This window comes from Microtus pennsylvanicus, chromosome 22 (assembly GCF_037038515.1).
Source record: "Microtus pennsylvanicus isolate mMicPen1 chromosome 22, mMicPen1.hap1, whole genome shotgun sequence".
Classification (NCBI taxonomy): Eukaryota; Metazoa; Chordata; class Mammalia; order Rodentia; family Cricetidae; genus Microtus; species Microtus pennsylvanicus.
The window spans coordinates 8,288,909-8,304,652 of record NC_134600.1 but is presented as its reverse complement, the minus strand read 5'-3'; the positions used below and the strand labels follow the sequence as shown (position 1 = coordinate 8,304,652).

Sequence of the window (15,744 nt, the reverse complement as noted above, 5' to 3'; positions counted from 1 at the left end):
GAGATCAATAATTTTTTCAGTCAGTCATTTCTCTCAAAGTAGCATTTCCATAACCACTTAAGGAGTTTCAGATAACTAAAAAATATCTAAATCCCAATTCTTTGAAAATTTTGATTCAGTAAGTTTGGGGTTAAACTCACAAGTTGAGATGCTTAAAGAATCTCAGAAGACATTCTGCGATGTCCCACATTAGGGCCCATAAATTTATCAGCATCAGGATGTCCAGGATGCTCTTAAGAAAATACACATGCTTTCTCCTCCAGATGCTTCAGCTAGTCTGTGCACCACAGATGCACTCCTAGCTCTCCGGTCACTGATGGTGTTTGATACCTGGAAAGCCTACTAATGTCTGTTTTTATGAATAGATGGTTATTCTGTCTGGCTGGGTACTGATAGCGCTCACAGCTAAATGTACCAGTGTACTCAGGTGGTGTCTTTGGCTTATTCAGCATTAAGATGTATTATAAGTCCCTAATGGTTTGCTCCTGCCAATGTATCCATTTTGTTCTTATTTAAAAAGTGTTCATTTTTCTTTAGAGAAATTCTTTCTACCCATAGAAGTTTTATCAAAATGAGTGTTAATAGCTTTCAGTAAACAGTTTTCATATTGAAGCAAATAAAAGGTTTTCTGTTTTTATAAAAGATACAAAGTATACGTAAAAGAGAAAGAAAGGAGGGAGAAAGGGAGATGAAGAAAGGGAAGGAGAAAGAAAGAAAGGGGGATGGCTACAGAGACTAGAGAAGGGAGATGGAGGAGAGCAAAGAAGAAAGAAGAGAAGGGAGAAGGAGATGGAGAGAGACGGGGAGAAGAATGGAGGGAGGAGAAGGGGAGGAAGAAAGGGTGAGGAGAGGAAGAAAGGGAAGAGGTGGAATACCAGATTCTCTGTGACCTTTGTTTTATGCATTTTGCCAAATGACCAGACCAGGACTAATACACGCAGACCATTCAGGAGGCTAAGTATTCGACACCCATTCAAAGTAATGCGGATTGTCATTGTTCGGCATAGGAAAGGAAACCCTAATGCTGGAAGGCAGCCATGTGTGTGTGTGTGTGTGTGTGTGTGTGCGTGTGCGCGTGTGTGTGTGCGTGTGTGCGTGTGCGTGTGCGCGTGTGCGTGTGTGTGTGTGTGTGTGCGTGTGCGTGTGTGTGTGTGTGTGTGCGTGTGCGTGTGCGTGTGTGCGTGTGCGTGTGTGCGTGTGTGTGTGTGCGCGTGCGCACGCCCGCGAACACGTGAGAGTGTATTTGGTTTAAGTGTCTTGTCAGCTTGGCTGTGGGAATTCGCTTGTGTCCTCTCCTAAATCTCAGCTGTTACTTAGACCCACAAATCAGAAATCATGTTAGCAATTGCTGTGGCTAGAACTCTCTGTCAATACGTATGTTCAAACTCTTGACGCCAAACTGCATAAGAAGAGATGGTTTGGGAACGGTGATTGTGTCGTGTATACTGAATCCTCTTTAAATAACTGATTAATTGCTTCTATAAAGGAAGACTAGGGAGGTCCCTTGCTCCTTATATTTTAGGCTACAGAGAGGCCATGCTATCTATCTATAGGAAGTAGACACTAAGTCTTCTCCAGGATGGATGTTGAACTTCCTAAGCTCAAGAAGGGGTAAAAATATGTTTCAGTTGTTTTCAGATACCCATTGTCTGGTGTGTTTGTTATTACAATCTAAAGAAACTTAGAAGTCATCTGTTGTTCCTAGATGACATTTATTTTATAGAGATGTTCTAGTAAATATGATTCCCCTTTCTGTCTGGTGAGAGTGACGTAGGTCATCAGTGATGGCTCTGTTTCCCGTGAAGACATCTGCTCATCTGACCCACCTCACAAGTGAGCTCCAGAAACTCACAGCCCTTTCTGCTTACCGCCTTTGGAAGTCAGAAGAAAATAAAAAATACCGATGATGTGTTTCTTGAAAGAATAGCTAATAACACAATAACAACTAATCTCAGATATCATCTTAAGAAACGGAAACGGCGTCTTACCAGACGTCCTCAGCATCTTCGTCACACTCCGCACCAAACTGGCAAATGTCACAGGTAGATGTCTCCTTCTGACTGCTTTCTCCAGAGCCTTCGTGGACTGTGGGACAGAAAGCACACATGAAGGGCATGCAGACAGGTGTGTGCAGGGTTGAAAATGCTGGGAGAATTCTCAGACAGCCCTGGGGTCCCTTGCTACTGGACATGGCATCTCTCTCTTGTTGCTTCCCCAGCTTTAAGGCTGGCTGAGCAATACTGTGGCACTCACCGGTATGGAGTAGATGCTTCTGACTGTTTCCATGAGGAACAGAACAAACAAGAAGGCATATAGGGTTTTGAAAATTGCTTAGCTAGTCATGAGATTATATAAAAGCTGCTTCTTTACAAATGATTTAGCGTGGAGGAAAAGTCCAGTGAATATGAAAAGTGTTTTGAGTCTCCTTATTCCTAACTTATATTCTTCTTTATTCAAAATATTACAATCTTAGAAATATTGGATGAGTAGTCTAATTAGACACTTCCATTTCAGCCTTTGCCTGTTATATAAAAGAAAACATGTTGGTGGATTATAAATATTTAGGAAATAATTTTAAAGCTTAAAGTCTTATTTTATCTGTGTATATGTGTGTGTGTGTGTGTGTGGATGTGTGCTTGTATGTTGCGGTGCCAATAGCAGGCAGAAGAGGGTATCAGATGACCTGGAACTACAGTTCTAGTTGAGTCCCCTGATGAAGGAGCCGGAAATTGGCTTCTGTTCTGGAAGAACAAAAAGGACTCTTAACTAATGATCCATCTCTTTAACCACATACTCGATTTTTTTTGCAGGTTGTCTCGAGTTATGAACATAAATTGTGTTTAAAATATTAATGCAGCTACTGGTTATTATTGATATTGGTCTTTTGCCTTATGTATACATATGGAATTGGCAAGATGTAGGCAAATCACAAATTAGCCTCTCAAAATAAGTACGAAACGACGTAAGAGAGAAAGAAAACATTCCAGTGATTTGATTGCAAAGACTGAGCAACACCTCTGATCTAATAGACTACTGTGTGCTCAGCAAAAACAGGTAAGTTGAAAGAGAAAGGAACTTATTGAAAAATGAAAAAAAAATTAATAGCCTAATTAGAGCAGAGACAATCAGCTTCCAGGGACAGAATGTACTCTCTTCAGCAGTGTTCAGTCACCAAAACATCCTAAAAGAACCCATCATCTAGAGATGCCATGATTTCTGCGGAGAGAAGGTTTAACTCCTTCATGGGCCACACGAGCATTCTATAAAACATAACTGGGCAGCGCACTCTTGGCCTGTTACATCCAAACCTGTCTGAGTAGCGTTTCCCATTTCCTCATCAGTGCTTCTTGGTCTATTCATGAATTTTTCGCATTTACGAAAGTAATTATCTTTCTTGATTTCAACTGAGAAGAAAAAATGATTTGGTGGACAAAGACGCAAACATAAAGGACCCAGAGTGTCTGCAGGTGAGTTCTGATCCCTAGCTCTGACAGCGAGTCTGAGAAAGGACTTTTTCTCAGATCTTCAAGTTTTTCTTGCATGTGATTATATATCCTGATGCTTTCTTTCCATTTTCCTTATGCCTAGTAGTTTTAACTTGTATTTATGTTATGAATCAAATGGATCATTTTACAGGGCAAAGTATTGATAATATTGCTCTCAACCTAGATGTTTTAGTGAAAAGAAAAATCCCTCAGAGCTTCTGAGGAAGAAAGAATTTAGCTCTGATGAAAGAGGCAATACTTACATCAGTCTACCTTACTGCCCTAGTAGAGCAAGACCATTAGAGTGGACCATGGGGATGGGAGGGAAGCTGGGCCCTTACCTCGGGGGAGACTGATGGTTGAGGCTGCTCTCTTTATTACTTTCTTATTATTAATGCAACACAGAAGTTGCTGATGGGAGTGAACCTTTTAGGGTTAGCAGGATTAGCAGCTTTCAGGCTACAGTTTCCCATCCCTCAGGAACATAACCCAGCCAGGGGAAGGTGACTAATGGTGGGTGATAGCCCCCAAGGGCAGGCCCATCTTCTCCAGCAGCTGAGATCTTGGCTGAGGAATCTAACCAAGAATGGGAGATGGGGGGTTGCTAACTCAGCAAGACTGACCATAGCATTCTTACCCACACTAAGCCATGCCGTACCCCAGGAGAGGGAGTGTTTGGAACCTTTCTCACAAGGAGAAGTATGCCAGAGTAAGATAAAACACTGCCTACATGAGGAATATAATGCTTTGCATGAAGTCATCCACAAGAAAGCGAAAAGAAAATATTTCCTTTGTACCCAAAATATCTGTTTCCCCTTTATAACAGATAAGCAATTAAATCAGCTCACTTCTGTTTAACCCCAAAGGCCAAGGGTTCTTAAGTATGATTGGCCTCACAAATTGTGATAGATTCTGTTTGTTCATTTATATATTTGTTTATCTTGGAGATGCTGAATTAATCGCATGATTTGAGGTGGAAGTATGCGCGTTATAGTAGCAAACAACAAAAATAAAGCCCTAAAAATCAGACCATTGGGTAAGAGTCCGTCTAAGGGATGCCCGGAAGCCATCAGCAGTTCCACATTCTGGCACAAGGTTTCCAGCACTGGAAACATACAAGGGGCATCAGGAGGTGCTGTAAAATTCAGATTCCTATGCGACAGGGATGAAGAGTGGCTTTAGATTCAGCATTTCTTACTGCGTCCTGATGCTGGGGACACTGTTTCACTTTTGGGGAGAAAGAACAGCGCCGTGCATCATTTCCAACCAGAATGCACAAGCTATTAGTGGTCAGTGGAACTAAATGGGCCAGAACCAAGCTTGTTGTAGCTATGTAGCCATCTCCACTAGACTAGAAAGCATCAGCGTGTCTTACTTAGCCAGAATAAGCTTGATTACATAGCAGCGATCTAGTCATACACACGTACTTGCATAGAGGCTGAAATATGAACTATAATTCTAATAAAGGTCACAGTCACACAAGCTTGTAGATCCCTGACTTAGCTCCCGCTACAGGCTCAGTAAATGTGCACTACATGGAGCTGGTTCCTCTTTGCCTTCTTTCCTCATCACCAGAAGGAGGACGGAAAGGATACGGTGCTTAAATATGTGTATTCATAGAATGAGTCTATGGGTACAAACCTATTTATCCCAGAGTCTTATCTTAACCATGCATTTACACTTTAACTTCTTCATTTTAAGCTTCCACGAAGAATAGTGATTTCATTTTATTTAATAGAAATAGGTTTTAACAAGAGGTTGAAAGAAATTGGTGGGGGGGGGGGGACTAAAGAGGTGTGGCATCCGAAAACACCAACGATTTGATATCCTTTTCTAGTTTGGAAACCTACGCACTCCATTTTAAAAAGGTTCAAAGTGGAGCACTATTATGAAGTGATGGGATCTACCCCTTGTAATCTCCCTGTCCTGGTGACTTCTTCTGAAGGGTAGTGACGTTCCTTCATCCCCACTTGGTTCTGGGTCAAAACAGATGCTTACCCTGGTGCTATCCATTGACGTGATGATGCTGGCACCTACTTCTCTGCCTACCTCACTGTCACACCTGCACTTATAATGTCTCTAACGTGGGGGATGGGATGCTCAAGCAGTTTTTAAATGGTCATTTTGCCGAGAACCTAGCAGAAACAGACATTTAGTGACATACTCAGATCTTAAGGCAATGATTCAACATTGAAGAATGCATAGAATAGATTCCAGGGGTGGAATAGGGGCAGGTGGGGATGGGAACAGAAAGGATCAGGAAGAGGAATGACAGACGGAGGGAGAGATTCCTGGGGGGGGGACAACTAGAATTTAGGGGGCAACTTGGGGGGCAATGTGGAAACCTAGTAAAGTGGAAACTCCCTGGAATCCACGAGGGGGATTCCAGTGAAGACTTTCAGTAATGGGGGAAGTGGAGCCGGAATTGGCCATCTTCTGTAACCAGACAAGTCATCCAGTGGTAGGACTGGGACATCAACTCAGTCACAAAACCTTAGACCTACAATTTGTCATGACTGCAAAATGTGTTCTGGTAAAGGTATCTCAGAACTTGTGGGAGTGGCCAAGCAACGTCTGGTTCAACTTGAGGGCCATGCTAATTGACAAAGTGCCTTACCCTGACTGCCTGGAGGCCAGTAACCAGATGCTGGATAGCCTAATGGCCTAGGATAAAACCAACTGGTGAAAAAAGTCGATGGAATGATTCCTAATGGTATTCTGCTATACCCTAGCCTGGAGCTGAACTCCACTGTCATCAGAGAGGCTTCATCCAGCAACTGATGGGAGTTGATGCAGAGACCCACAGCCAAAGAGCAGGTGGTGCTCGGGGAATCATGAGGTAGATGAGGAGGATGGATTGTAGCAACCAGAAGGGTTGAGAACACCATGAGAATGCAGCCAACAGAACCAACTAAGCAGGGCTCATAGGGGCTCACAGAGACTGAAGTGGCATTCATGGGGCCTGCGTGGTTCTGAGCTACGTTCTCAGCATGTATGTTATGGTTGTGTAGCTTTACGTTCTTGTGGGACTCCTAACAGCGAGAGTTGGGCTTGTCTCTGACTCTTTTGCCCGACCTTGGGATCCTTTTAATCCTAACGGGTTGCTTTGTCCAGCCTTGATATGAGGGTTTGTGCTTAGTCTTACTGTATCTCTTTGTGCCTGCCATGTTCAGTTGAAGTCCCTCTGAGGGCTGCTCTTTTCTGAAGAGAAACTGAGGATGAGTGGTCCAGGGGAGAAGAGAGGCAGGAGGAGTGGAGGGAGGCATCTACCATCTCAGTAAGTTCTTTCTCTTAGGCCCCTTCCCTTGTGCCCACATTTCCTGCCACCACCCTGTCTGCAGTTGGGCAAGTGAGGCATCTGCTCCCTGTCACCACAACTTACACATTCTAGAATGTCATATTCATGAAATCAGACAACATGCCATCTTTTGTTGATCTTTCAGTCATAATTTTGAGAGTCAAGTAGTTGGAGTGTGTCAGGAGTACTGATTCAGCATCCTTGGATTCTCAATAGTCCTTTAAAGACTTTGCCACAGTTTGTCTGTCCATCCTCGTGCTAAAGGAGACTTGGGCATTTGGAGTGATCAGTTGGAAACTTATTGGGCAGGAGTTCAGCTCCGGAGCTCAGGGATAACGACATGATAAGCATTCATGTGGGTATGAATTTTATGTACACATACACACACTGTGGGGTGTTGGGAAGAAGGCAGAACAAAAGAGAGGAAAAAGATAAAAAATAATTAAATTTTAGTATGTATTGAATAAAGGCCTGAGAATAGTTTTGGCTGTCATGTGTGCTTATGTGTCTGCATGCTTATGTGTGGGAATGAAGGCATGCATGTACAATGGCTGCCTATGCGCATGGTCAAAGAACCTGAGGTGTTGGCTCCTTGTCTTCTGCCTAAATTTAGCCAGGGCTCCCTTTGTTATGGTTTTTCTACTGTTTGGTCCAGACTTTCCTGGCTGTGAGCACCCAGGCCTCCTCTCCCACAGGGGCCCCGTGATGACAGAGGATTGTGATTTTACTTGGCTTCTCGGTAATCAAACTCAGGTCTTCATTCTTGCCCAGCAAGCAGGTTTTATTTACTGAGCATCTTCCTGGCCAGACAAACATTCCTATAATTTTTTTTTGCATGTATGTGTTTTTGCATACATATGTTTCTAATCAAACTGCTTCACAATACCAGGTTTACTGTCACAGGGTAAAATCTACTGTGGCTGATGGTATTCACTTTTATTCTCAAATTTTCAGATGTCCTCCTATATTTTGGATATGAACTTTTGCTCGGTTACCAATCTTGTGATTTTTTTTTTCTCAGACTACCTCCCAAGAGGGGTTTTCTTCTGAAGAGCACACATGTTTTCCTTTTATGACTTTTATTTTTCTGTCATGCCTAGAAAGTCCTCTACTCAAAGCTTATACCAGTCTGTGCTTTTACAAGCTTTTAAATTTACCACAGGTGTGTGATCTACCTCCAATCGGGTTTGGTGTGTGTTGCGAAGACTGAGAATCCTTTTACCCCAAGCGTGATATTTTTTTTTCTCTTGATCCGTAAATGTGACAGAATGCATTCATTTTCACATGTTAAACCAACCTCATAATCTTGGGGAGGAAAATCAAGGTGCTTTGGTATGTTAACTTTTAACATTACTGGGCTTCATTTTCTATCACATTCGGCAACTTTTGTACCTTTTGGCTTGGCTGTAGCTCTAATTTCCTTTTCTCACTATTGCAAACTTGCTTTAGGGAGCACACATAGTGGACACCATGAGAGGACGGGTGTGCGGAGAGAGGACACCCAAGTGTCTTCATTCTCCAGGACCGATGTTCCGGGGTGACTTCTTCAGTGTAAGTTTGACCCTTTTGTACACGCTGGTACTGACTTTTCCTGTTTGACTGGGTTCTACTCTTACTTTTATTTTCCCTTGGTGCCACATTCTTTGGCTAGAATTCATTATTTTTCAAGCGTGTTAACACCTTACCTTCTAATAAAGGTACTTCAAGCTAATGACTTGCCTTAACTGCACCACAAACATCTTTATGTGTTTGTAGCTCCCTAGAAAATATACAATTATGTATCCATTGAAGTTTCTTCTCTAACCCATGGATTACTTAGTATTTTCTTTCTTAACTTCTAAATATTTAAGCACTTTGAAAGATTTATGGCTTTTATTTTCTATTTGTTAATTCAGTAATTTATTTTGTCGTGGGGAGAGACATAGTTTAATCTTTTGAAATTCATTAAGTACTGTTTTATGCCTCAAGATGCAGTTTATGCAGAATCTTAGAAATTACAAGTCGTTTCTTAGAAAACACGTTACTTTTGTGAAGACTAATTTTTTATTGATGCTCGTGACTGACAGCGCTGTTCAGTGGCTGGAAATGTCATGATTTTGGTTTCTATTCTATCTGCTCCTGAGAAAAGAGCTCTGAAACCTATACTGGTGATGGTAAGGTTGCTTCTGGGTCTTTGGCTTTGTTGGCACTGTCTCACGGTAGAAATGGTCTTACTAGTCTTCTGCACTGTCTTTGGGATGTGGCAAGAGTCTCCAATCATGAGTGACTTGGTTCTCGTATTACGAACACTAGATTCCTTTTGCTTTGTTTCAATTGTTTTACATCCAATATCTTTGTTTCCATTTGTCTAAAGGTGTTTCTTAAAAGTCATTGCTTCCAACATTCTATAAAGTTTATTAAAAGGTATTTCTTGTAACCAACATGTATTTGGGTCATTTCATCAAATGAAAAGTTTGAATAATTTTGTAGACATCTGAATGTGCTGCCATTTATTCCAACCTAATGACTCATTTGGCTAGGTAACCAAGCTGATGTGTGGTTCATATTTTCCATCACAGTGTTATGTCTCTTTTTATTTTATGCTTTGGTATTTTTTTCATTTATTTATTGATTAATTGAAAATTTTATAATATTTATTTTATTTTATCTTATTTAATTATTCTTGGATATTAGAGAGGCTGAATTTCCTTATGTTATTAAGTTGGTGGTTATCCTGAGATGACAATATGCATCTTTAAATAATCATGATATATTCCTTTATTTTAGCAATCAGAAAAAATGTATTTCTGACAGTTTTCTCCTGATCGTTTACATTGTTTTTATCATATATTTTATTATGACATCATGATAAAATTACGAATGTGCGGAAATTTCATGTCCATCTTACTCTTTGTTAATTTGACAAGCAGAAAAGGATTTCAGTACTAAAGCTCTGTGGATTATGGTTAATCGTTTGACTTCTGACCTAGACCTGCCCGAACTTTTGAAGATTTGCTACAGTACACATTCTGTACGGAAAACACGCCTGGAAAATCACGCCTAGAGCAGCCCGCATCGTTTGTCCCCATTATTGCTTTCTCATTTCATAATGAAAGGATTATATGCTTCATGCCACAGCTGTCTGACCTGTAGCTCTATGATGCCACGCTTCGCCTTCTGACATGACCTGGCATTGAAATGGGAGCGTAACTGTGAGACCATGGCATAATGCTGTGAAAAAGCCATCATTTGTATTTGTATTTTCTAGATCTTTCTGTTGATATAAAAGATACATTGTACGATATGCGCTGTTCGTTCAGCCAGTCTCAGAATGAGGGCACTTAGGGAGCAGAGACACAGCTGACCATAACTCTAGAAGGAAGAAGTATACCACAGGCACCGTACACTTCCTAGATTCTGAAGTCATTTGTTATTGTAGCTTTACCTATGCAGGACAGACTAATCAATCACAGACCAGTGTTATTAATACATTCCAAAGGAGCAAGCTTTTCCACATCTCAGATTTTGTTTGTTTTCCTTATCTGTACAGCTCTAGACCTGCTTTATTTTCCTCCAAATCTGCCTTTGTGCCTTTTATCATTTCTCTTCATTGCCAGCATGTGCTATCCAAGGGTTAGAAGACGTCTCCTCTGTTGCATTTTGATTTTCTTCCAAAGATAATGATAACTTTGCCAGTCGAAGTGTGGCTTCCATTTTTTTTATTCGTGCAGTTTTAGGTCATCATTTTGACCCACATATATGGTGTGTCATTTACATTAAAAATAACACCAGCACTAAAAATAGCATAAATATATCCAAATTGCAACCTTCTGTGTACTGACTCTGAAATAAAGAAAACAACCCTTTAGCTATCGGGTGGTATCAAGAAAATAGAGGAGAAAAGATTTCCAGATTGAATATGTGGGCCATAGTTACCAGGATAAGCACACTCAAACTATTATGAAGATGAGAAAAAGATAGAACTTTAGATACATTATGTGCAAACCCTAATATTATTTTTCAAAACTTACAACTGTTTTTTTCTGCTTCCATTTAGAGTCAAAAGGAACTTGATACTTAAGTAATTCTTGGTAGACTTTGAAGGCTTTCTCTTTTCTTTTATGTATATAAAGAGTTCATGAAAGATCATCCCATTGAGTATATCTGTAATAACTAACATTAATTTGCTTCTAAAATTATGAAGAATAATTTTTAATTTGGGACAAATTTTACAAAATATATATGTCCTCATCTAAAATAGCTGAACTGAGTTTCACCTTCAGCAGAAGACAGACTCCATTTACAGATCAGGAAAATAGTTATAAAAAGCTTCCATTCAGATCTCAAGGGGAACACTCCCCCATTGCTGGCGGGAGTGCAAACTTGTACAGCAGCTTTGGAAATCAGTATGGCAATTTCTTAGAAATTTAGGAATCAATCTACCTCAGCAATACCACTCTTACGCATATACCCAAAGGATGCTCAGTCATAACACAAGGACATTTCCTGAACCATGTTTGTAGCAGCACTATTCATAATAGTCAGCACCTGGAAACAACCTAGATGCCCCTCAGTTGGAGAATGAATAAGGAAAACGTGGTACATTTACATGATGGGAGTACTACGCAATGGTAAAAAATAATGACATCTTGAAATCTGCAGGCAAATGGACGGAACTAGAGAAAACCATCCTGAGTGAGGTAACCCAGACCCAGAAAGACAAATACAATTTGTACTCATTCACAAGTGACTTTTAGACATAAAGCAAAGGATAATAAGCCTATAGTCCATAACCCCAGAGAACCTAGACAACAAAGAAGATCCTAAGAGAGACATACATGGATCTACATAGGAAGAAGAAATACACAAATGAGTAAATTGGGAGCGTGGGGGGTAGGGGAAAGTCTGGAAGGGGAGAGGTGAGGAAAAATGTAAAGCTCCATTAAAAATAATAAAGTATAAGAAAGGACATTGAGCCTATAATTACTGATCCTAGAGAAGCTAAATAAGAAGGAGAACCCAAAGAAAAACATATAGACATCCTCCTGAATATTAAGCTCCATCAGGCGATGAAAGGAGACAGAGACAGAGACCCACATTGGAGCACAGGACAGAAATCTCAAGGTCCAAATCAGGAGCAGAAGGAGAGAGAGCACGAGCAAGGAACTCAGGACCACAAGGGGTGCACCCACACATTGAGACAATGGGGATGTTCTACTGGGAACTCACCAAGGCCAGCTGGCCTGGGTCTGAAAAAGCCTGGGATAAAACCGGACTCTCTGAACATAGCGGACAATGAGGACTACTGAGAACTCAAGAACAATGGCAATGGGTTTTTGATCTTACTGCACGTATTGGCTTTGTGGGAGCCTAGGCAGTTTGGATGCTCACCTTGCTAGACCTGGATGGAGGTGGGGGTTCCTTGGACTTCCCACAGGGCAGGGAACCCTGATTGCTTGTTGGGCTGACGAGGGAGGGGGACTTGTTTGGGGGAGGGGGAGGGAATTAGGTGGCGGGGAAGAGACAGAAATCTTTAATAAATAAATAAATTTATAAAAAAAGAAAGGAAAGAAAATTAAAAAATTAAAGGCTTCCACTCTATCAAATTTATACAACTAGTTTATTTTGTATTCCACGGCCAGTTGACCTCTCAGACATTTCTCCCACATGTGAGTGTCTTGCATGTAGCAGCTAACATGATACATGAGAACTTCTGGCAGTTCCTAGAGGCCGAGAAAATTCCAAGCTGTTTTTGAGCCATAAGCGACTTTCTTTCATCTTTTCAGAGATTTCTCTGGAAATCTCAAAGTGAATTTTAAAAACTAAGAAAAAAAATACCTTGCTTAACTTAAGCCATGTGAAGCCCTTCGTCACTTGGGTAGGAGACTGCTGTGTAGTTTGGAGTGTTGGATTGACAGGAGGGGCGCTCTGGCCTGAGCTATACAGTGCAATGCTTTGTACGGATCCACGTCTTAATTCGGCATGAGCTTATATTTTAGGAAGAAAACCTATTATGTTTATTTTCATTGACTTCAAAGACATACAACTATACACCGTTTTAATTGATTTAAATACCCCACTAAAGATGGCTAGAATTTTGCTTGTACAAAATGACTTAAATTTCTAAAGCAACATGAGAAGTCCAAGAACAAAGTAAAAGACTTTTTAAAAAGGCATCATTACAGAAATTTTGGTTTTTCATACTTAAGCTAGTCCTTGAGAACTAGAAAAAAGTTTTTTTTAAAAAAAATAATTACATATATTCTATCTTCTTCACAGCAATGAAAAATAATTTAAGAGATTAATACAGGGTTACTATGTTGAGATATATTTTTCCTGCCATTATTTAAGTCTGACTGACTTAACTTTTCCTGTCTGCGTTGGCACTAAGAACTCAAAGCGAGAGGAGACAAATGAAATCAAGGAAAGAAGGGAAGAAAAGGAAGCAGGCAGGCGAGCAAACAGTCGGATACAATGCAGAGCAAATTTCACTTAGAGCTACTTGCTATGCCAAACTTCATGAAATGATATCATATCAATTATATGGTAATTATAAGCAAAAAATAGTTGTATTATTCAATGCATAATTAATACAAACCATCTTATGAATATTCATACGAATGAATTTGAATTTTTCCTTAATGAATGTTGGAAAGATGAGAAATTCAGTTTTTTAAAAATAATCTATGAGAATAGGTCTGGGGCTACTGAAGGATATGCTGGTCACCAAATTGAGATTGGAAGAGGTTGTGAAACGCTCAGAAGTTACTTGGTGGACGTAGGTGAGACTGCCATACAGAATGCACAGGTATGTAGTTAGAGAATGAAGCATGAACTAGATTATCTCAGACCAAGACAGGGATCTCTGCAGCAGGGTCCTAAAGCATCGATTCATACTGAGAGGAAAGATGGAACAGAGAAGTTCAAATATTGACCATGACGGTGAGGTGGCGTGATTACAGAATATCCTGGAGTTTGCATAATTACATAAGGTCCTGGGAAAGAGATTGGATTAGGGCAAAGTTGGAGTGTTGGTCACAGAAGCAGGAACATGTTTTCTGCTGAAAGAGAGAATGCCAAGTATGTGGAACTATCACTGGAAATCGTCAAGGAAACGGGTCTTGTTGGGTAGAATTTTATCTGCGCCGTCTCTGTCTAGGATGGTAACCAGTTAACATGATCTAATCACAGAGCAAAGATGGAACGGTGGTGGCTACAAAGAGATGAAAGTTTGCCTATGTCTTTCCTACAACTCTGCCTTATCAATGAATTTCCCTAATTAGCAAATATAATGAATAAAGACACATATGTTTATTACATTACGCCGCTGTGTGTCTTTAGTCTAGTGTTTTGCGTTGGCAGTGTAAATGTATTTTGTAACGCAGAGAAGTTTCTGTCATTCATGAAGGAAAGACTAATTGCCAGTTGCTTTAGCATTTAGTGTTCATTTTATTAGAGACCTCATAATCTAGCAGAAAGCTTTATGTCACGTTTATCCCCCCCCCCCTTTTCCCAATACCATTGCCACCGCATGACTAAAAAAATCTCATCATTTTACCTAAGTTTTAAAGTAACTTCCTGCGGAGCAGACCTCCATATTCCTGAACTCATCTCTCTGGATGGATAACCTATGCAACCCACGGAAATGAAAACTCTGATTGTGGGATTCAGAAACAACTCACAGTGATTCATCTGTTTGACTCCACTCAGGCCTGGAACTAGAAGTGTTAGGAGCCTCTGGACAGAGTATTTCTCCAGTCCCAGATTTTTTTTTTTTTTTGTAATAAAGCCACATGCCTCTTTGTTTAGCTCACAGGCTGGGGTGGAGATTCACAAGGGAAAAGCATAAATGCTTCCCACCCTCTAACTTGCTCCGACATCCAAGGTGTTATCATTAAGACAGTGTCAAAGGTGATGCTAAGTCATTCCCTCATTCCAAGTGAGGACTTTGGAGGAAGTCCAGATGGTTCAGCACCTCAAAAGTACATTCCTGGACCAGCTCCTGAACTCCTTATGGTACTGGACTAAAAGTTTCTGGGTGGGCCCAAAAATGCAATTATAAAGCAATATGTCAAACAAAAAGAGAAATGGAAGTACTAATTCTATGAAGGAAGTCTTACAACAAATCATCCAAGTTATGTTCCTTGGTTAAAGAAACAAGGACAGAGGAAGGGGTAGGGAGGTGGAAGAGGAGACACTGGTAAATTTCCTCCAAGTCCAAGCTCTTTATATTAGAGTGGACCTGGGAACACAGATTATACTAAAGAGATTGTTTTCGCTACAGTTACAGACAAGAATAGAATCAAGAACGGTCACTGTTTCTTTGGGAACTTGTCTCTTTCAGGTGCTCGCTGTTCACGGTTAGCCTGAGAATGCCATCATCTAGTTCCTGAATCTAGAAGAAAGTTGGGGGTAAAATTGATAAAAAATAAAGGCTTCCTTAATCATATAACTTATTGAGCATAAAGAGGCCGGTGAAATGAAAGACTAACGGTGAAAAAAAAAAAGCCCATTTTGAGAGTTCAGAGCGTTTTATCAAACTACCAGCGGCTGCAACAATTACTTTAAATTGCCTCTAATATTTTCCAGCCTACTTCTGTGATAATGGCGGAGCTCTTGGTTTTTGAAAGCACAATGACCCCCACACTAAGAACATTAAGAGGCAGAATGTAGTGTTTATGAGGAGGTTAAATATTTCCCAGATCCAGGACCTCTGTTTATTCCGAGAAACCTTGCTTTTTCCTACCATTTCCCCTCGGCTACCAACGCTAGGCTTTTGAGTCCATCAGTTCCTCTTGTCAGTCTCTCTTCTATGTTACACCTGACTCAGAAGCACTGGTCTATAGTTTGTGACTACTGGTCTACCTCTGAGAATTATTAAGAGCCTCTTTGGTACTGTTCTTTCCTGGAAAGGCAGTCAGTACCCAGGACAAAAGATAAACACTCTAATATTCATTCATTCAGATAAACTTACAAGTAAAG

The 15,744-nt window shown here is 40.5% G+C and overlaps 1 protein-coding gene across 3 annotated transcripts in view; it reads right to left on the bottom strand.

Annotated features, from left to right (window-relative positions):
- The window catches only part of LOC142839747 (tomoregulin-2), a 264,451-nt gene that overhangs the window by 126,667 nt on the left and 122,040 nt on the right, over positions 1-15,744 (bottom strand). For all 3 annotated transcript variants that reach the window (XM_075956029.1, XM_075956027.1, XM_075956028.1), the window contains one exon: positions 1,989-2,085. In XM_075956029.1, the coding sequence (XP_075812144.1) occupies positions 1,989-2,085 (97 nt within the window). The remainder of the gene's footprint in view (positions 1-1,988; positions 2,086-15,744) is intronic.